Source organism: Ochlerotatus camptorhynchus, unplaced genomic scaffold (assembly GCF_037179485.1).
Source record: "Ochlerotatus camptorhynchus isolate MF236.1 unplaced genomic scaffold, CSIRO-AGI_Acam_v1.1 ptg000330l, whole genome shotgun sequence".
NCBI classification, from domain to species: Eukaryota; Metazoa; Arthropoda; class Insecta; order Diptera; family Culicidae; genus Ochlerotatus; species Ochlerotatus camptorhynchus.
Window position 1 is genome coordinate 3,943,817 of NW_027040818.1, and position 23,820 is coordinate 3,967,636.

General features: G+C 36.1%; 1 protein-coding gene across 2 annotated transcripts in view; it reads right to left on the bottom strand.

The window, feature by feature from the left end:
* LOC135708336 (serine/threonine-protein phosphatase 4 regulatory subunit 1-like) overlaps positions 1–23,820 on the bottom strand; it is a 529,117-nt gene that overhangs the window by 42,856 nt on the left and 462,441 nt on the right. Inside the window, exon 4 of one of the 2 annotated variants that reach the window (XM_065230381.1) lies at positions 3,079–3,239. In XM_065230381.1, the coding sequence (XP_065086453.1) occupies positions 3,079–3,239 (161 nt within the window). The remainder of the gene's footprint in view (positions 1–3,078; positions 3,240–23,820) is intronic. The other variant, XM_065230380.1, reaches the window with a different exon arrangement.

Sequence of the window (23,820 nt, forward strand, 5' to 3'; positions counted from 1 at the left end):
TTGTGTTTTAGTTGATAAGTAACACAAGGTCGAAGACGGTCCAGCGAGACCGAGAAATATTATTGTAATTTGTGTTATAGTTGTATCAGAAATAAATGTAGTGTTGTTACAATTTGTGTTTCTTCAAAACTTGTGTTAACCGTAATATGCGGTAAAGATTTGTGTGCCCATCGCTGATCCGTTCCCTGTCGACCAATCATCCAATGATTGAGTTGGACATCGAAGTTTCTTCAGCAAGGACCCAGGTAAACCAACATATTTGGTGAGCTCGTCGAAATTAAGAGGAAAATTTGTATGGAATTCTAAGTTGAAAATCAAGGAAATTTTAGGTTACTGTTCTTAATTCTAAGCGATTTCCAGGAATATGCCAAGCGAATTCATAACAATATAATGTAGTAAAGCAGGGAGGATTTCCTAGAGTGTTCTACACAGAATTTCGATTTTTATAGAGATAGTAGAATTCTTAAAACATTTTGAAATGATCTTAAGGAAATCTTGAAACATATCCTGAGATAATTTTCAAAGATACAAAGTTAATTTTTGTTCTTGATGAAAGCAACACGAAACGACTTGTTCATACAAGTGTTCAAACGAAAAACGTTTCGTTTTGGCTTCCCCCATGGTCTTAGAAATCCATCCAAGATTATAACTTCTAAAAGAAATAATTAAAATACCGGACAAATTATTAACAAAAGTTTTCAGGGTATCGACTGAATGAAGAAAACCAAATTCCCTGATATTCCCTGATTTTCCTGCAATTTCAAGAACAACAAAATCCAGCTTCAGTGCGTACCCGGAAACACCCTGGGGCACCACGACCTCATCAGCTATTACTTTCTTCAGATATGTACTAAATAGTACATTCTGCAAATAGTTCTAAATAGGTCATTCTTTTTTTTAATCAAATACCACATGGACCTCTAACCCATGAAGACAGGTTCAGTATTATTTAAAATTGAATAAAGCGTTCGATACATTTTTCAGAATGCAAAAAATACAGAAATGGCGTGTTACCAATAACGGGAAGGTACCGCATTTTCCTAAATGCAGAAATGTTAAATGTGGTAAGCACCAGTTCAAGCAGTAACCGGGATGTTACTATTATGGTTTATTTATTTATTAAAATGCTTGCTTAATCGATTAAAGTTTTCAGCAAGTTAATGATCCGTTTCGTACCTCAATTTGCTCCAAGATACGAGAAGAGGTTCTTGGCGTGGCCATTTTCTTACCATTAGAAGTACTTTTCTGACTGTTTCTGAACTCAACGCTAGTGGCAGACATTCACCCAGTTTTCCACATATGAAACACTTCGACAGTGAGCATTCATAAGGGCGAATACGCGATGATCGATTCTCTTCATCGATTTTCTCTTTGCATTGCTACAGCTAAGCGAAACAATTTTCTAGAATTTGTTCAATGCAGAGTAGTAACAGGTTGTATTGGCTATCAAAAGCAACAGCAAACGCACCGAGAAACGTTAAATCTAGCGAGTTATTAACAAAATAGAAAATCGACGAAGAGAATCGATCATCGCGTATAGGCCCTTATGCATGCTCACTGTCGACTTATCTTTAATCCCTTTATATTTTTTTTGCCTTGAGTACATTTTGAGACCCAACTCCGTAAGAAAATTATTCCGGATCATACACTGATTCGCGGCCGGATTTCTCCGGTGGGAAATCGTTAACACAGTGCTCTCACCTCCAAAATTCTATAAGTTAATTCTATCTCAATTGCAGTAACATCACAATACTAAAATTTCACTGAAAAGCTTATTTTACGAACAAACCAGGCTTACATTACAATGAAGAGCTAGAATGCTCAATAAGGCACTCAATGCTATCAAGGCAATGCTTGTCTACGTATCATTGAATCATTATTCAATCATAGAAGTGATATGCCAAGCAATCACAAAAAAAAATCATCCAAGCAAGATCATTATCCTAAATTTTCATTTAGCTGATTATCTGAGCTATCTGAGGCTGTTAAGATCGCAATAAAGAACAAGAACAACAAGTATTCTGAAAAAAAAAATCATCCTCTTCTCTTAGCTCTTTTCCATTCATGCATTAACTCAAAGGCGCTTCAATGTGATCAAAGGATTGATTTTTGTTGGACACAGCTGGATCGACCAGACGCATCAATCTAGCTGAATCTATATTAGGCCCAAAATCATTGAAATACCCTTTTATTTGAGTACTGTTAGCTAAACTTGCCACAAGTTCACAAATCTGTTTAAAATTTGAAATGAACAACCATCCTCCAACTACACTGAGTAATTAAGTCAGTCATACTTACGAAAAAGTTTCTGTGATTAAGAAAAATTTCCCTGAATTGTAATGAAATTCCCTGATATTCTCTGATTTCTCTGGGTTTTCCAGGTAGTCGACACCCTGATTATATGGTAAAGTTGTAATCAAATTCCGGTTCAGAGGCCACCACCCTGCCTAAAAAAAAAATCAAAGTGACTGTTTCCTGAAAATCTAGTCCAGTCGAAGGGTTTTGACATTTTTGATGATGATCATGATGATGATGATAGTGGTCTAATACTCATTGTAGCACGGAAGCTAGTCCGAAAGCTGTGGGCTTCCTCACTGTTGACCTTGATCAAGCATAATAACCTCTGATTGTCATCAGCAAATAGCTGTATGAATGGCCAAAGTCATTTCCTTCGGACAGTTAAGAATCTTCTTCCACCAACTTGTTCAGAAAACGAGCCATCCAATAGGAATATGCCCCAATGAATGGAGAGAAGAGCCCACCCTTTATCCACGAAATGTTAGCAACAGGGCGTTGACATCTTCACTCTCCCGATGCAAATCGCTTCAATTGGGTACTACGATTGTCCTCGAAGGGTTTTCCAAATTTTTTCAAGGCCAAAATCTTATTTTGCTCGGAGAGAGGACGCACTCGTACCGCCTTTGTGATAATCGCTCGCTGTTTTGTTCAAAACGCAGCGAGCTTTACCAGCGATGAGGGAACGCAAACAATCCAAACGTATTTTTCCAATCTTCTCCAACAGATTTTCCCAATTAAACTATCAATTGCAACTATTATAGAGAAAAGAATGTAATCTACCTCACTTACCCCCGGTTCATCCGTTAGGTATCGCACGGTGATGTTGAGCACCTTTTCCAGCACGCACCGCCCAAAGTCGCTGTTGAGGCTCTGTTCCCGGTCCAGACAGCTCACGCATAACCGCTGCAGCCATGACGATAGATTCGATCGGACCGATACCTCTGCAAGTTGAGAAATAGAAAAAAAAAGTTAACCATTAGATAACGCTGATGCTGCAGTTGCTTGACGGAAATTGTTACATTGAAAGTGCAGTCTGTAGCGACGAGGACGACGACGACGCCGTGTGTACACAGAGCATGGAACCGCACCCACATTGCTGTAGGTAGTGAAAACTGGGTGTTGCCAGCTTCGCCACCCACGACCCACCGTGCAACTTTTCCAGATGCATCCCATTTCTGTCGTGGAAAGTATTAGCAGGGACGCAGGGGAGTGCATTTTGATGTTGAAATTACAAGGACCTGTTTTCACCGTCAACACCCAAATAGGGTAATTTGTCAAGAGTTTGCAGCTTTTTTGCCGTCATCGTCGTCGTCGACATGGTCGGAGTTTTTACTTTTATGTTGGTCCTGGTCGGTTTATGCCCCGCAAGCGTAGGGCGGATGCTTTGGTCGTCTGTGTGAGAGTGGACTGAAACAGTGCTTCTCTTTTGTGCCGGATCATAAAGTTTAGCTTAACATCTGATACGGCTGGGGTACGACGCTGCAGGATTACAATTTAGTGAGCTTGACCATGTTTGTTGGAATTTAGTAACACTTAGACTTAGATATGTGAGAGGACGATCGAGTCCTTTTGAAGTGCTCCCAGTGTCTCAGTAGTAGGTTTCGAGGAGGACTATAAAATTAAGCATTGTGGCATGCTGGTGATTCAAAACTAACATAATAATGGCAGAGTAGTTTACAAAACAATGACGTTCGGCTCCGTGAAGCGAACAGTATTGATCCACAACACAGTAAGCAGCTTCCCAAACTCTCCGGGGAACTCCTTCTTCAGATAGGGGGAAAACTTTTATTTGCTTTTAATTTCCCCGGCAACAAAATTAAATTAATTTCGTCCGAATTATTCTCCAACTTTGTTGATATACGTCTCGCATGTGAGTCTGTGTGTGTGTGTGTCAATTTAACTGTACCCATTGATTCCCCCCTTACCTCACACATCCCACACATCATGCATCAGGTATCAACCGCCAGGCAGGAGGCAGGAATTGTAAGCAAATCCGAAAAGGACCCTCGCTCCATCTCTATCTCTCTTGTTGAATGGAGAACATTCCAGGAATTAAATGAAAACATTGTGCGAGATGTATGTGCGTGTTAGTGTGTGTGTGTGCGTATGTGGCTAGAGCCAGAATCAGGGATGCGGCAAGGGCTGGAATGAGTTTTACAAAAAAGGAAATTAATTCACTTTCGATGGAAGTTGACCTACTGACTGTGTGCATCAGAAAGAGAGAGAGAGAAACACACACACACGCACATGACGGAGATTGTTTTTGTTGGTAGGGTGACAACGGGAACTTGTTAAATAACGACGATTATAATGTAGTAAGGTTTGGCGGTGGGTGAATGCCAACGATGGAGCCGGTAGAAAATCAATAATGCTTTTTCCGAGCGTTTTCCTCGGAACGGATTGGTTGATCTCCAGGCTTGGTGGTTGTGGTAGGTGCGTGGGCGGATGAAGCTGGAATGTTCGGAAAGATTTTTTGATGAAATCGCTTTCGGCCAAATTAATTTGTTTAGTGGTGGTATAATGAGTACTCCAAGAGTTGATTGATTGAGAGGGTGGGGATACATTCGATACATGATGATTCGGTAACGAATCGAAAAACCAACACTTCAGTATGAGAAAAGATGGCGGAAACACAATTTCCGTGCATCTACTCATTTTGCTATATAAAGTTCCATTTACAGGTTTTTGGAGAAACTTTTTTTTTTAATCCTTGAAATGTTCCTCATAATTCCCTAGGATCTCTGCTTTGGGGTATCTAAAGATGATTACAGGTAAAACCTTGAAATTCTCCAGTGTTTGTCTTTGAAATTAACCTCAAAACTTCGTTGAAAATTTCCATGATCTTTCCTCAAATCAGCGTTGCAATACTCCTAGGAATACTTTTCTAATTATCTTCAGAATTTTAAAATAATTTTGTTTAAAGTTCACGTTGGATTGCCCTTCTCCTCTTACTTCTATTTACAAGTACATTGAAGTTATAATTAGAATTCACTTGCAGTTCTCTTTACAAATCCTTTCAAAAATACTTTAGAGTTTTATTCAGAACTCTATTTGAATTCTTTTTGGAATTGCCTTGGAATGCTCCACAGAATTCTCTTGTAAATCTACTTTATCCTACTAAGGAATTCTACTCAGAATTTCGTTGGAATTATCCTTACGTTTCACCTGGAGTCTGGAGTTCTTCAGAATTAATTTGAAAGGAATCCTCAAATTTCACTTTCCTAAAAATTTATCCTCTGATATTTTCTTCTGAATTCCCTTGAAATTATTCCTAGAGATCCTTAGAAATTCCTATCAAATTCATTAATTAAAGTTCATAAGCAAGGAATCAAAAATATCTCCAAATGACAAAATAACAAGCGATCAACGAACCGAATAATAACGCTATGTCAGAAGTTGAAAACAATAATGATATAATCTCCACCGTTCTTTTTCATGACAAGCAGCTCGTGCGACCCGACTCATTCGGGGCGGTAGAAGGAAACGAGCAAATTGTTGGCAAGCTGCTTCACGAAGTAAAGCCGAAGATGATACACGTGTGTTAATGGGAATTTTTTTGTTATGTCTTTTCCCGATTCATATCAAGCTATGTCCTCATCCGTGTATATTGCAACAAAGCAGGCAAGCAATATATCATTATCCTTCTACCACTCGGATCGAGCTTTGTTAAAGAGCGAGTTTGTCATGGTAGTCGTAGCAACCGTTTTGTCTGTATCGTTGGTTGCTTTATGTGTTTCGATTCGCTGTTCATAAGCATTGAAGCATTTGCAAGGTCCTTACTTAATTTATTCGAAATCTGGGTTGTTGAAATTTATTCTATGTCCGTAGCCTAGAATATTTATTTTCGTTCCAGATTCTTGAAAATGTATCCATGCTTGATTTCATTAGGTCCAAGATTTCATAAAAATAGTCTGAACTTGAAATCTATAGATATTATCCATGTTACAGGAACTTTAAAAAACACAATTCAAGCCAAAGAGTTGTGCTTAATCAATTCCAAATCAGATCCTGATCATTCACCCAATTGTTGAGTCCATATGATTGCGATCCCATAGTGCACTGGCCCTTTGAAGTTTATATGGGGATTACTATGGGAAAAGGGAGCTTTTTGTTTTTATCGTCCTAGCCTTTCGCCATCATGATTTAAGCGTACTCATAGCAAATATTCTCAGCTACAACTTGGCTAAATACCACTTTTTGATTAAAGGTCTAAAAAATCAGTTATTGATTGATTTATAAGCCTTTAACTTTCTGATAGGATTATTCGACGGGTTTCAGGGCAACACTGCATTTTGCACTAGTAGCCTGGATTTTTGACCTATTTTTCGCATCAAGTTCACCAATGTTGCCTGCTGAGCAATTATTTATTTTTTGTTTATTAATTTATTTGATAAGGCTCAACCGAATTAACTGTACAGAGCTGAGGATTCGTGTTCACTATACAATACATTTTAAAACGTTAGTCAAAATGAACGGGAACCACTTCTAGTGGTTTCATTATATGGCAGATTCGCCAACAGGGAGCAGAGCGCTTCCATTGTAGCAATTGACGCAAAAGTGGTCAGCACTTACACATTCATCATGAAACGGTTGCTTTCCAAAGTCGGTGACGCATCGACTGAAAGAATTGCTGATGAAGAACAATGAGAAGGACCACACAATGGTTGCTGCCGAATAAACAGACGATCGTGTTACACACATCGAGAGTGGTCTGCTTATGTCGACAGCCGAGTGAACACTGCTGAGCAGTTAATGGAACATGTCCGAAGAACAGAATCTTTCTAATTAATAGATGATTAATTAACCTAACAACATGCAAAGTGTTGTTTGTTACTTCATCCTCTTCAGAACTTTCTCTAGCTAATAAATTATCACACTAAAGCTTCATGTTGATATTAGTATAGCATTTCCAACCAACTCTAACCTGACAATTTTACCCATAAATCATTATGGCGAAAGGTTAGGATGAGGAAAAACAAAAAGTTCACATATTCCTACATAAAATTCGTATGGTCCAGGGCAACCAAATCTTCTCAAATTTTGGAAGAATGATCAGGACTTGATTAAGAATCAATTGAGCTAAGTGGAGCAAAATCCATATGTTGAACCACCCTAGTACGTATGTCACCTGCGTGAGGTAACATTCAATTCTAGACAGAGCTGGAATTTGGGCGTAACAGTTTTTTTTAAACAATGACTTCTCTCGGTGATTTCTCGAAATTCACGGCTCTCCCTAGCAAATCGACATCACCACCGAGTAGAGGAAGACTTCTCATACCCGATGGATATGTTGGTTTGTGTAGGCGTGCCTTGAATTCCCATAAATCAAGGGAGAAGTAATTGTTTACAAAGGCTGTTACGCCCTAATCCCAGCTCTATCTAGAACTGTCACCTGAGGTCACGGATTGTGATCTAACGTTGGAGCTGATGAAATACAGAAAAGTGAAGTGTATCGTTTCCTGCGGAGCTGGGACTCGACATGCACACTGGTGCACGAGGTGTGTATATGTACGTGAAAGAAGATAACCCTTCATCGCTAAATTTCCTCAATCGGATGAGGATTTTTAAATTACGGGATCAACAACATGTGTATCTAATGAAAGACGGAGGAGTAGCGAATGAAATCCTGCCCCAAGCGGAAGGCCCAGAAGCAATAAGAAAAGTAAAAATAAGACGAAGGACAAAAACAGAACGAAGAACAGAGTGACGTACGCTGATGTAGTGACTGGCGATGCAGACGGAAAACATCGATAAAGAAACAGTGGAGTAGTTTGAGAAAGCGGTGGTGGAAATGGACTCCCCCGAAACCAAAAAAGAACAGTGGAGAGGAAGCAAGCGAAGCCCAGAAACAGTAGCCGAAGGAGACTCAAAATGAATTAACCATGAGGTTAATTTAATGATGATAAATATGACTACAGTTCTGAAACTACACCTAACAATCAACTACGGCTGAAAATCTCTTATATTTTGATCGATTTATTAATCAAAGACAAACACTGAGGAGAGCTGTAATCAACTATGGATAATCTTCTATCTATCTATATATTTAAAAATGAATTTATGTCTGTCTGTCTGACCCTTATAGACTCGGAAACTACTGAACCGATCGGCGTGAAAATTTGTATGCAAGGGTTTTGGGAAAGGTTCTTATGATGGTTCGAGACCCCTACCCCTCTGTAAAGGGGGGCTCCCATACAAATGAAACAGAAATTTCTGCATAACTCGAGAACTAATCAAGCAAATGGAACCAAATTTGGCATGTAGAGGTAAAAGGAGATGGTCATAGGGGGTAGTTCCTTAGATAAGAGGGGGAGGGAGCTACGTACAATATAGCATGCTTTTTTGATTCGGCGCATAAATTCAAGCCAGTGCTGTAAACTCTCAAAATCAATTGAACATTTTTGATGAAAATGAGAAAAGCAGCTATCCGCTATCAAAGGGGACCTCCCCCGAATGGGTGATATCAGTTGCTTAGTCATTTGACGAGGGCATGGATCAATCTCATTTGAGAAACATTATATATCATTCAATTGAGTGTAACCTAAACATAAACGGAGCTCTGGTCGACATTCCGGCGAAAAAGCTAAGCCAACCCGACACCAACCTGACTTCTACCAATCCCCAACCCGATGTTGACCTGACATTGACCCGAAACCCAAAATTGACCCGACAACAACACGACAGGGCTGATAGCACCAAATATATCCAAAAATAGTGATGTTAGTGACTAAAATGAGTAAAAAAGGGACCATTAAGTGAGTAAAATGAGTAAAAAAGTGACCATTAAGTGACTTTTAAGACACAAAAAGTGACCAAAAAAGGAGACCCAAGTAGAACTTATTGAGCTCCAATTTAAAAATGTATAAGAAGATTTTAAGCATTTTGTCAATATTAGTAGTATTTGTTCTTGTATGATCGGTATCTGTTGTAAACAGACATGAGTGATTGATTTTTACACTAGCCTGCTGCTGGCTACTCTTTCATTTTGTTCAATTTTTTAAGATAAATCCTTTTTTTCAGTAAACCTGTTCCAATTCATAATTGTTGCCCAAAATGTGTGTTACATTTTAAACATTATGCTATGAAAATTCATCATAATTATCGTTAATAAAAACAATCGCTATTGTATGGTTTTTTGCGTGTTTTATAATACAACAACCTTTATAATCCGTCTTCATCTGCAGGAAAACACATCTAAATTTCAGCTGTTCGATGGAACACAACGTACCAAGAAGACTGGCAATTCTACTAGCTTTCATGCGCATCCATATAGTATTTCATTTGAACAAATACCCTCAAGCTTTGAGCGTTGAATGGCGAGACTGTGACCCTCGGTTGGTATTGTATACAAGCACTTATATGTTGTCAGTTTTCTTACAGGCAGGGCTGCACATCAGTCCCATATGAGTTTTTATCAGCTTTGAGTTCGCAATACTATTCGTTATCTAATGGCATCTCCTAATGCATTACGCCTCTTATTAAATTTGACCGCTTCGTTTAGTGCACTATTGGTATTATTGTAATTGGTCAGAAAAACTGGAGCGATTATCCGGTAAAATCCATTTCCTTTCACAACTCTTCAATATCTATTTTATGAAAAATATTGATTAAATCAAACGGAAAATTACCAATTACGGAAGCACAGCAAAATCTAACATATAGTCAGATGTTCCAAATTAAAACCCTAAAGCTTTCAGCATCCCATAGTGAACCACTTGTTTTAATTAACATTTTTTGCAAAAAAAAAAAAATGTAAAATGAATGTCGATTTCTGGGTTGAATTTAATGTGATTCAACCTTATCTTGTGCTTCTGTGCCGAGATTAGATTCTTTGATTAGTATGAATTTCTCCTTGTTTTCCAGTAAAAGTTTGTTATCATCCATCATCAGAACGTAAACAATCCTTCAGCGAACACTGAGTGGTCCACAAAAACGTAATGATGACTTCAACTTTGAATGCAGATTGCATGGAACCAATATATTTGACTAGTTAAAGTATCAGGTTAACGTTCACCTTATTAATAAACAGTTTAAAATCAACAATGAATAGTACATGAATCTAGTGACAGCTAATAAAGGATCCAAAATAGGGAAATTAGTACTACTTCTTTCCGAAGTAGTTAGTTATAACAGTTGCTTTCTTCTTGTTGACTATTTCGTCCATGCTGTCAGCTGCTCGTTTTTGCGACGCTTGCTTTTTGCGCACTGACTCGACACCATCAAGCATGGCTTGAGCCAGCTCTATTTCAGCCATATCCTTGTTTTGTATAATTTTCTAAAAATTCACAAAAATCATCGATTCACAAATCGCCTCGTTATTCAACAATGCTCCATGGAATCATTGATTTTATACATGAAAAAGTTTGATTATAGCCACTTCACCTAAAAAACACATAAAAACTATTAATATGGACTCAAAATATTGGAACAAAAACAGGTCTTTTCGTGTAACTCACTTTTTTTTACATATTTCTGATTCTTCTCTTAACTCAAGTAGGTGTCGCTACCGTACAACAACATCCCCGTATTCTAAAGATATTTTATTTTGGTGCAACAATTAGTTTTTCTCAAAAAAAACAAAACAGTTTAGTTATACTTAACCAGTTATATTACTATATAAACTCACTTATATTTTTCTCACTGAGAAGATGAATAATCCTTCATTATGTGAAATTAATTTATTAAAATTATTTAATAGCTTTATAAATGTTCTTATTTCTTAGACTTCAGTAATTCACTTCAACGAAACATGGAGTACACGACAATTTTAGAGGGAAGCCCTCAGAACTTTATAGAAGTACTCATCACTTCAAGAAGTTCCATAGATATTAATGAAGTTCAGAGAAGATCATTGGGAGAACTTCAAAATTATTTAAGAACCTTGCGTCAGTTTATTTCAACAATATATAGTTTAAAAAATCTCAAAAGTTAAGAGCAATTTGAAGGGTTTATTGAGAATCCTCCAGCATGTTATCTTAACTCAAAGCCTTAAGAGAAGATCATAAGTTTTCAGAAAGTTTTAAAGAACTTCAGGTAAATTTTGAAAATTTTAAAGATTTTCCTCAAATTTCAGAGAATTTTACAGAATTTTAAAGAAGCTTAAAAGTTTCATAGAAGATCCTAGAACATCAGAGAAAGTTTAAGAATTTCAGACAACTTTATATATTGAGAGAATTTCTCCCAGCTTCTAAAAAAATTAAACAACTTTTAGAATCTGTCAGCATTTCGAAGAAGTCTAAACTTTTTTTTTAATCCTTTGGACATTTTTTATAATTTCAATAATGTTCAAAGCATATTAAAAAGTTCCCTGAATCTCAAAGAATTCCAAAGAACAAAATATTTCAAGACCAAACTAACTAAAGAGAGGGTTATAGTTTTTCATTCAATATCGCAGAACATCAAGGAAGTTTGAGGAGCTTGGCAGAATATGTCAGAAGTTCAAAAAGCTCTTTGAGTTTCAGAGAAGTTTATTGATTTTAAGGACGAAGGGGTAGGGGGTCTTGAATTATTAAAAAATGCTACGCTAGAAGAATGCTCCTTTAGAAAATGTGAGAATTCAGGAAAAGCTCATAGAACTTTAAATTATTTCCCAGAACTTCAGATAGTTTCCTTGCACATCAATTTTGTTTTTCGGATTGAAGTTCTAGTTCAATTAGTCCAAATACTTAATATAAGAACACCAAGCTTCTCCAAAGCTGCTAAAAATCAAAAGAAGCTCCCAGAATTGTAGAGAATACGAAAAATCTCACAAGAATATCCCAGCATTTTAGAGAAGTTCTCAAAACGTCATAGTACCTTCATGTACCTTCAAAGGATTTTCCAGCATATACCAGGTTCAAAATAATGCACAATATATCTAGCATAAAACAAAATTTACAACACCGGTGTTGTGGTTTTTTTTTATAGTTCTAAATAAACCGAAACCAGGATTTAGGACTACGTTGAAGAAGCCCGTAGAAATGATGGAATCGAAAACAACCAAAAATACACTAACGAAAAACCAAAAGCAACATTTCGAACGCTAGGCAATTTCCGGGACACTTGATAATGTGGGACGTTTTGCAGGACATTTGGTAATGCGGGACAGGAAGGCGAATCTGGGACGTCTTGTCACTTTAGCGTATTCCTTACGAGGCAAGGAAAAAGTGCGCCGAACACCTCAAGCCGATGCAATGCAAAAGCGCAGTTTTACGACCATTTCCGCCATTTGGAAAGCTACCGAAAAAGTAGTTTAGTTGGGTGAGAAATGCACAATAAAAAAACGCACTAGGTGGGGTTACGTTTTATGAAATTTCTCTTGTCGTTGTTTTCACTGCGGAATTTTATTTTATTAACGATTAAAAAAAAAGCGGACAGCTCATTGTTCGGCGGTATGTCTGGGCAAATTTTTCGCCAGAAACAGTAAGAATAACATTAATCTCACTCATCTTCATATGCTAGAACTCTTTACTCCTTGTGTGAATCATTCGTATTCATTCACTCCACAGAAAATCCCCATAAGGATCTGTCAACCTGTGCGCCATATTTCGTAGACCCGAATAGAAGTGAACTTCAGTCAACATTTAACCTGTCAAAGCGAAAAAGAATTGACCGATATTCCTAAACAGAGCTGAGTACATAGGTGCACTGAAAAAGATTTTATGGTTTAAAAAACCTTTTTTTTTCAAGAAAAATATTTTGCGTTCTTTATTGAGTGCCTCCTTCGCTTTAAAAAAAGTGACTTTAGTGACTTTTTGACGAAAATAGAGACTTTGAAGTGACCACCTTAAAAAAAGTGACAAAGTCACTAAAAAGTGACCCGCTATCAGCCCTGCAACACGACATTGGGTCGACATCGACCTTAAATTAGCCTTACATTGATCCGACATCGGGTCTACTTGTCTGTTCGGGACCATTCTGCTTGATTTCTTCCATACTCCACTGTCGTGTATCAAATGATAGTGAGTGACTCAATTGACAGTGACAATGAACTTTAAATGAGAAAGGGGCTCTTCAAATTATGGTCATGTGAGAATTCGTTTACACAGAATTGATTGAATGGTTGTATTGGTTCATCTTCAATCGAATGATATGAAAATTTACAGCCCTGATTCAAGCTAATATTGAATCCCGAGCAAAGCCAGGTTTTCCGAATTTTAATATAGTTTGAGTATAATTTCAAAATTTCTAAAATTAAGAATTATTGAGACATATAAAAACTATTGGGGGATTTGGCTGGAAATTTTGACAATATCTTCAAATAAACTCTGAGTAATGTGCCAAGAGATTCTGAAGAAAATCCCAAGAGAATTTTAAGAAGAGTTTCAAGAGAATTCCAAAAGATCCTCTTCAAGAGCATTTTGAGAAGCATTTCAAGGAAAATATGAGGATTATTTCTATGGAGTTTTCACTTAAAATAAAAAAATGGAATAACACTTTTCTAAACTTAAATGACATACCACGAGATTTCGAGGACTATTCTAAGCGAATTGTAAAGAATATAATGGGGAGACATTAAAGCAATATCTTGTGAGAATAGATCATTCTGCACAAATATACTTTTATGGAGAAACTTTCTAGGGATAGAATCATAATATTATTGAAGGGAATCCTGAAACTAAAAGTCGTTCTTACGACATTTTGAAATAATCCTAAGGAAATCCTTGAGAAATGTGCAAACATATCCTGAGATAAGGTTCAAAAGAAATAATATAGTTAAGATTTGGATTTCATACACAGAAATTTAAGATTTAGGTTTAACAAAAAATGTCAACATTCTGCGACTTCATTTGATAACAAATTTCAAGATCCTGGTCTTAGAAAATTTTTCAAGCTTATGGGCCTGGATTTAAAATTCAAGGAAGAATTTTCGAGACATTGGACTGTGAATATTTATTAATAAAAATTATATATCAAAGTTCCAATCCAATTCCCGATTATTTCCCGGTTTTTCTCGGTTATAATCGATTCCAGGTTTCTCCCGGGTCAGTGGCCACCCTGATTAGCAACATCTCACTTTCCGGCAGGCGCTTGAAAACATATAAATTCAATATAGGGTTGGTGTCTCGACTTCAGTGCCATAACTTTTATAGTAGACCGGTTTTGGTCAACTTTCCATTAGCAACCAAAAACAGTTATTTGAATTGTCTACATTCGGAATCACTCATCTAGGAAAAATTGAAAACTAGAAGATTTATATCGCTGGACCCAATATGTTGATCCACTAGCCAAACGCAGAACCCTTTCCTTTATTAGCAGATCTGTTCAGAAATTTTGGAAAAATTGGTCACAATGGAACAAAAACTGCAACCAGTCTTGTAAGTGGTCACCGTAATCGACATATTTTCTGTGATAATCGACTGCCTTTCCTTCCGACACTTGCAAAACAAGCTATCAAATTACAGTACCAAACTAAAATGTCATAAGACAGGCTCTATCATACGACACTGTTGCCAAAGACCGTCACGAATATATGTATGTTAGTTTTTCTCATAATAAGAGCTGCTGATGTTGTGCTTGTGTGAATTCTGAAAATAGCAAGCAACGATGTCCTAGCAATAACATTTCTGATCTGAAATGGTTTAATTAACAGCAAATTGCGGAATTAGAACGAAATCACACATGTCATATGATAGTTATTTGAAAAGTTTCTTTTTGCTCGAATGTTGTTCTACTGTTTGTGTAGTGTAAGAGAGACGACGGTAGAGCATGAGAGTACGAATAAAAACAGACTGTCGCGCATGACAACGAAGCGAGTGTCGTAAAAATTGTCAACAGTTCAACCCCTGACTGCAACACACACACATGTTCTATAACAGTTTATATAACCTTTGTGACTTGTTTTGGTTGTAAAGCAGTTTATTCATAATTAATATAGAGCATTTCCCACCCAAAGCGCAAACCGGTTGGACATGAGTGCTTCCGATTTGAATGAAACATTGCTTAAAGATGATTTTTTTTTTCTCAAACCGTATGTTTAGAAAAAAAAGAATATATATTTTTCAAAAAATCATAACATGAAAATGAGAAAAAGTTGTAGGTAATTAAATGTTCTTTGAGAAAAAAATACACTGAAAGAAAAAAACTCAGTATATTTATAGTAAAATAACATAAAACGTTGATTTGATCAAAACACACCTTTTGATGAAGTGATGAAATTGGGTTGTTGGCGGAATGCTTAAATAAAACAGAAAAAAGGGGTTATCTTCCATTTAATTCCACTTAAATAATTTTGGTATCCATGACAGATACTTATTTCGACTACAATGTGCAGTCTTCATCAGTGTCATTCCCACTAAAGACTTATCAAACACCTAACCCCCTTAAGTACTCATCCCCTAGGTAAAAATGTCCCCTTTTGAATTGTTATAGGGGAATCGCACCAGTATTGGCCATGATCCTATTTTGGCCACCTTTTGACGATATTTCACGTTGTTTACAATTTTGAGACGTTCAGTTGCGTTCAGTTTGTTGGTTTCATCGGTGTACATAAACATTTCGACCACAAAATGCACTAATATTGCAATGTAATCTATTTTCTGAGGTGTGGCCAAAACAGAAACCCTTGTCCAATACTGACGCACTTCTCCTATATATGTTTTTTTATGTAAAGAAATCTGAAGCAATGCCCTAAAATTGAAGTGAAAAAATTCACATTAGTGGGTTTGTTCGTTATTTTGATACATCGGAGAGTATTTACATATAATCTTGTTTCTCTTCCACTGCGCGTATCTGAGAATGATTGTTATTTAATATACAATCGTGGAAAAAACATGATGTTGCTGGACATCGCGAATAACGTTTGAAAATGGTCTAAAATTTTGAAAAATCATAATTATAATTTTTTGAATCCGCATTAAATAGAGAACGGCTGGACTGAGGAAAACTGAGGACAAAGTTTCTACAAGCACATTATGAGATTCCAATAATTTTACTAAGAAATATGCAATTTCGTTCTTTTTTTCAAAATCAATAAAAAGACATAACAATTATAAAAAAATGAAGTAAACTACCAGCTTACACTCTTCATCAAATTTTATGACATTACTTCAGCTTTCCTTTAAAAAAAAACGAAGGGGAATGCTTTCAGAAAATCAAAGTTTCATGTTTTTTACTATGAATTTAGTTTTTTTTCTCAAAAAACATTTAATCACCGACTACTTCGTCTCAGATGTCATTTTGATCAGATCCATCATTTCCATGTTATGATGTTTTGAAAAAATATAATTCAATTTTTGAATAACCTCTTTTCAAAAGTTCCTTGAGAAAAACAATATTTCGCAACCATTGGTAGCAGCGAACAGGTGAGCAATGTTTTATTAAAATCGGAAATCATGTTTGGCTGCAAATCTCTATATGAAAGTGTGTTACTTGGGTTATAACTGTCATAAAATCGTTAAAATCGTTATAAAACAACCATCGAAAAGCGCGAAAAATCAATTCGCATTACATAATGGCTCGACTTCGAAGCTCAACTGCCACGTCGAGCACACCGAAAAACCGCACCGGGAACCGCCATCCAAAACCCCATTTACAACAAGAACGGGATCCGGATTAAAATCAACAAGTTAATCATGGCTTCTCGGTTTCGGTGAATCTTTTTCGCGAGTTGCTGCCGAGTGTTTTGCTTTTCCCTTGTAGCTCCATCCAATCGCACAGACGACAATTTCCATAGAAATACCTGGCATTCCGCGCGTTTATCTTTTTCCCGAGCTGCCCTCGGCCCGTTTGTTCGTCTCTGTTTTGATCCCGTTCCAGGGTTGAAAAAAACAAATTCCAGTACAGCGAAAATTGACACACCGGTGGAGGGGGATCATCAGGAGTTTCACTTTCAAGCTGCTTGTTCCTACCTACATTTCTACTAGGTAGGTATTCACTCACAAACTCACAGCAGAGCGTGGCGGAGGCTACGCACCGAAAAATATTGATTTATTTGTGCGTAGGTGTGTGTATTTGTGCGTTTCGTTTGCCGAAAATTTGTTATTTTGTATGGGTGTGCAGCATTCAATGCCTCCACAATAGAGGTTTTGTTTATCTTTTCGGAAAAGAATCGACCTCGTTGCCTGCGACCTTCACCGCACATTTTCGCTTCAAAGCGATTAAAAGCAGGGTACTGGCTTGGGGTTTGATCAAATAAAATTCCATGCAACGTTTTGACCTTTAATGTCTTTTGGTAAAGATGTGGGATTGCGATAGGAAAACAATCGATTAAGGTGATTATGGGGCGAAATCACCTCAATATCCACCCCCTTTTGTAATTGAATTTTTCCCATTTTTGTAATTCAATAACTTACTGAGCTTCAATTCAAGCTGATCAATATTCAATTTTAAACATACTGAAAAATTATGACTTGTAAATTATGGTTCGTTGCTTCCAATAGGAAGCAAATCACCTCCTACATCCCAAGTACTTACACCTTTAACAGCTTGAGTGAAATACTTCGAAAGCTTAATTTCCCAAACCCAAAATGCGATTTTCCTTACCTCAGATTTTCCGGAATCCGATATTTTCCAACGAAAAGCTTGTCACAGCAGCCCCAAACTATAGCGTCCTTCTGGCGTGTTGTGAATAGATTACCAATACACTCTCAGAGGGAGGCACCTCGTGCTCTCTCGCTCGACGCTCTCAGCTCGTCGTGGGAGTGGGAGCCTGTACCAACTGGATCCTGAATGCGAGCATCCTGTTTCACTCTCTGATGCTGCTGCTGCTGCTGGTTGCAAAAATTGAGATGTTGTTGCGCATTTTCTTCACGCCTTTCGCTTTTGCACACTACACCCTACTTTGAGGTTATGTCACATCGAACCAACCGTATCCATATTTTTCCCAGCATCCAAACTCCGGGAGGTAATCCGCTCACTTTGGGGTACATTTGCCAACACCCGATTCCTTCGAAGAATTGCCCAGATCCGCCGCATCGGTTTATCAAAACCGATTTGAAGCCCCGTGGTTGTTCACCCAAAAGAATCCACTGAATTGGAAAATAAGGCTTCACCTAGAATTCCGATCTTCGCTCAGCTACGGCCGACTACCTTAACTCAACCGAATTCTATCGATATTCACCTTAACTAAATCACATCACCCGTCAAAAATCACTACAAAATTTCACAACAGCTTCCCTCAAGTCACTCTGTCGTTATCAAAAGCGACATTCCAGAAATTACAACTTTTCGCTTGGTATTTGGGACTTGGATTGCAGTAGCAAGTAGCAATCTCCTCGAAGGCTCTCGCGTGTGCTATCACACCACACGACCGAAGAATTGCTCTGTACGTACACAGCATCCACCACCATGCCGAAGGAGCAGCAATACGGGGGGCTGCTCACGCTCAGTTCCGCGCCGAAGAAACCGGAGATTCTCGCTCTCACCTCGCGCTCGCTCGCTCTCGTTGTTATCGTGCTGAGTTATCATCGTCATCATCGCTGATAGCGTGATGGTCGTTATCACACAAAATGAGCGTCGTCGTTCTCGGCAGGAGCCGAAAGTCAACAATAACAACAATTATCATTATCGACAATGGGACTTTGGTGTCTCCCCCCCCTCTTCTGCCACAGATTCCTCCTTCCGTACGACAGGGAACTCAGTGAGAGGGATATATTGGGCTATTTTTGGAGCACTCGGCCCGTCCGAATTTACATTTTGGGCTAATTTACGAGGCGTGCTATTTGTGGGCGCCTACGCCTAGTCCTCTATCGTGCGGAGGAGGGTGATAATGGTTTGTCGATATTGTTGTGGAGGGCAAACACAATCTGGTGAGGTTAATCGCCATCGTAATATTTAAGTGTATTGCCCGGTGCTGTACCTGTGTAGCAGCAGGAGCAAATGCGTGGTGAGAGCTTAGGAGGATATAAACGGACTGGTGGGGGGGGGGGGACTAGTGCATCAAGGCGAAAGTGGCTCGTAAATTGTTATGTCCGTGGCATGGCGTACGATGAGGGAGCAACAGGTTTGTGTGTTCAGTGTGAACCAAATTTTATTCTGCAGGAGGTGGAATCACGTTCGATAGCAGAGGAATCCTGGTCGGTTCTCTAGTGTAATTTAATTTCTTTCTTTTTTAGAATTTTCGGAATTCCTTTTCAAGTTTATTCGAAATTCGGTTAGAATTTCATTAAAAATTCCTCGGTAATTTCATTCGTAATTTAGAGAAAAAAAATCTAGCATTCAGAATCATAAGACCCTAACTGCTATGATCGATTCTCATCATTGATTTTCTTACAGCTAAGTGAACAAATTATACGAAAATACTCCGAAATGGATGTAATGTCGGCCTAAATGCCCCTAACTTGGGCCCATACATAAGTTCAGTATTCGACTAAATGTTCAATAGCGACCAAAAATAGCAATTAGAACCTTCCCAATGACGCTTTCATCTTGATAAAATTGATAAATAGCAGATATTTAGTGATGGGCCCAATCTTAGATTCATAGGCCAACATAGGTCATTTCCCCTACATTATAGTAAATAAAAGGTTGTATTAGCTAGCAAACCGAGTTATCAACGAATGAGAAAATTGATAAGAGAATCGATCATTGCAGTTAGGCTTTTATGATACTGAACGCTAGAAATACAGGGTAATTCAGAATAGCTGTCTCAATGGGTATGTTCAAGTATGTTTGATTTAAATTACGTACAAATATCATCTTGTATTGATAGTAGGATATGAAATTTCATTCGTTTTCGATTTCAAGCAGCCATGGAGCATGTCATAAATCTGTATGAATTCGTGTGTTATCTTTTAGAAACTGAAATCTCTTCGAAAGAATGAAACATTTGATTTTCGCATAATTATAGAGGTAAAGAGGAAAAATGGATGGAAAATCCGTTCAATATCAGAGATTAGACGCATCGCCAGGACTCTAAAAGTGCTGGAACTAAAACGTGTCAGCTGTGGTTCATTTTTGTGACAAATGTGGCAGGTAATTAGAGGTAAAGATAAAGAGAGATATTTGAATTAAAGTATGCTAAGTTGAAGGTTATGCAAGTGTTCAATCGTTATGACCATTTTTAAAAGTGACAGTGATTCCGATTTTTTTTAATTTTCTAGAAATTTCATGTTAAATTTTTTAGTATAAAATTCCTTTAAAAATTTAATTGGAATATTATTTGATTAACTTAAAATTTCATTCAAAATACTTTTGGGGTTTAATTTGAATTTAATTTGCAAATTCCTTTGAGATTTATTTAAAAATTTCTCGAAATTAAGTTGAAAATTCACACGAAATTTATTTGATAATTTATTCTAAATTGCTTTGAAATTAAATTAAAAAATTCTTTGAAAGTTCATTCAAAATTTGTTCGGACATTTCGTAGAATTGTATTTGAAATTATCAATAACTGTACAATGAAACATTGCAGTTGAAATACGTATCAGTTATGGATACAAAACACTAAATGGAATTGAATGAAATGTCAGTCAAAATTCCATTACAAATTCCTTTAAATATTTGATGGATCTTCTCATAGAATTACCCTCGAATTTTTTTTTTAGAATTTTATTAGAAACTCCGTTGAAAATTTAAGTCAAATTTTTTATAAGATTTTATTGGAAATTCCATTTTCACTTAATTAGAAAATTATTATTTTTAAATTTATTTCACGTAAATTTTGAATTTTCTTGGAATTTTTAATATTACCAAAGTCTAGGAAGATCAAAAAGAATTCACAATAGAAAATTTGTAGGAATGTTATACGAAATTTCATCGAAAGTTCACGAACATAAATTGAACATAAATGAAAATGGACATCCATTTGGAATTTCATTAGATTTTTTTTATAGAATAACTTACTATGCTGTGGAGGATGCGATTATTGGAAGAAATTCAACTCCCACGTTCTAAGTACATACACCTTTAACAGTTTAAGTGAAATACTTCGAAAGCTAAATTTCCTAAACCCAAAATGGGATTTTCATTACTTCAGATTTTCCAGAATCCGATATTTTCCAACGAAAAGAAGCTTGACACAAGCAGCCCTAAACTATAGCGTCTTTCTGACGTTTTGTGAATAATTTATAAATTTATATAAATTTATTTCACGTAAATTTTTAATTTTATTGAAATTGGAATATCACCTTAATCTAGGAAGATCAAAAATTATTTGCAATAGAAAATTTGTAGGAAAGGAATTCGAAATTTCATCCGAAATTCACTAAGAATACAAATGAAAATGTAAATCCATTTGAAATTTCATTAGAATTTGTTTTGAAATAATCTTATTCGAAGTTTAAAAACTTCTTTGTAATTCCACACGATTGGGAATCCCATTTCCAATTCCTAGGAGTTTTTTTTTTGCAATTTCCATGGAATTCCACATCAAATTCCTCATGGGATTTCACAAGAATTTTCAAGGTGTTTCATTAGAAATTCGTTTGGCATAATCTGACTCGTTTTTCTTTTTCAAACTTCATTGGAAAATTCTTTGAAAGCTTGTTTTAAATTAGAATTTGTGTCCTTTTTATCACTGTTACAACTGATTAACGTTTGTAATTAGAATAGAATTTTAGTCGCAATTTATTACGAAATCTCACTATTTTCTTATGGAATCCCATTGGAATTGAAATATGAAATTGAGTTTCAAATTTCATAGGAATTTCATTCAAAATTCCAGTAGAGTTTAATTTTAAATTACTAAAGAATTTAAACCAAAATTTATATTCAATTTAAGTCGATTGGAAATCCATTTCCAGGAGTTTACATTTTTTTTTTAATTTTCATGGAATGTCATAATTAATTCAGCTCTTCGCTCGATTTCATTAGAATGTAGTAAAGTAATAATTCAATTAGAAATTCTCGCAGACTTTCAATCTGAATTCTATTGAAATTTAATTTGTTTTTTTTTTTTTTAGATTACCATCATGGTTGATTTTCGCAACAGATGTCGCTGGTAAAAAAAATATGGCGATTTATTTTGTATTCAGAAAACCGGAAAATCCACAAATTCCAATAATCATTGCAATGGTTATATTGAACCTACTACAAATTAATTTGTTTCAAACCCCATGCCGCACTTACCCCTATCTTTTTCATAATTCAGATGGATTGAAACTGACAATTCAGTTGAAATTCAAAAGGAAATCCTTTGGAGTAATGTTTGAAAATACTTTTTTATACTCAAAATTCTCGCAGATTCATAGAAATTTCGATTAAAATTCATGTGTTTTTTCTTCACTCAAAATTTCTATAGAATTACAATGGAGTATCTAATTAAATTAATTATTAAATTCACTGTGAAATGTCATTAAAAATTTGAACACCCCAAAGAAATGTACATCCCAAAAAAACGGTACATCAAAAAAAAAATTCCCTCGATTTTTTTATCGAATTTCAATGGAGTGTCTAATGAAATTCATTATGAAATTCACTATGAAATTTCATTAGAAATTCAATTGAGATTTAATTTGAAAGTCAGTTGAGATTTTTTTCGAAATTCATTATAACATCATACAAAGTTTTTTTTTCCTTATGAATTTACTATAAATTCCTTAGGAATCGAAGCTACTTGGAATTGTAATGAAAAATTTCTAGGAAAGACATTCGGAATTCACATTTTCATTCAAAAGAAAATTAAAATGGAATGGCATTTTAATTTACTTTATAATTTGATACACAATTTGCTAGCTTTCTTATTTGATATTTTCTAGTTTTGTATTTTCAAAATTTCCAGTTCCGTTGGAAAATAGCATTTCTTTCATCTTAAGTTTCGTAGCAATCCTTAAAGGCAAAAGCGAAAAAAAAATTTTTGAATCGATCTTCTGCGAACTGTATTAAACTTTGCGTAATTGTTTGTTGTGGACAATGTTTCACATTTTTGCTAAAATGCAGTCATTTTGGACCTTGGGCGTCTTTGAAATTTTTCAAAAAAACTTTTGCTCGAAAACGGCATTTCTGATCGAAATGACGTCTGAGAAAATAAGGTCTTAAATAAGATTCAAATCACAAGTGCCGGGTCCGAGCTATATTTTTTTTCTTTAATTTTAATAACGCTATTTTGATTTTTTTACAAGATCTAAAATGGCCGAGTTTAAACATAAATGTAAATCATTGCCCATAACAAACGATTATGCAAAGTTTCATGCATGATATGATCTAGTTTTTCCGATTCGTCATTTGACGTGGAATTGCTCAAAAAATTTCTATCAATATATTACATATCAGGCATAACATTTGATAACGGCACAAAAGCATTTGTAAAAAAACTTTCTATGGCCCTTTACACGTGAACTAAAGTACGCCCACGCAAACCAACAACATTATTGGATAGGGGCAACTATTACCTTTCCGAAAGTGGTATTGGTTTGCGTGGGCGTACTTTGGTTGGCGTGTAAAGGGCCTTAGAAAGTTTGTTTGCAAATGCTTTTGTGTCGTTATCAAATTTTATGCCTGATATATTACATAAAAAAAACTTCAAAAAATTTAATGGAAATATTATTTAATGTTTATTTACAATTTCATTCGTAATTCTTCTGCAGTTTTATTTGAATTTCCTTTGAAAAATCCTTAGGATTTTCATTGAAATTTTCTCAAAATTCAGTTAAAAATTCGTTAGTT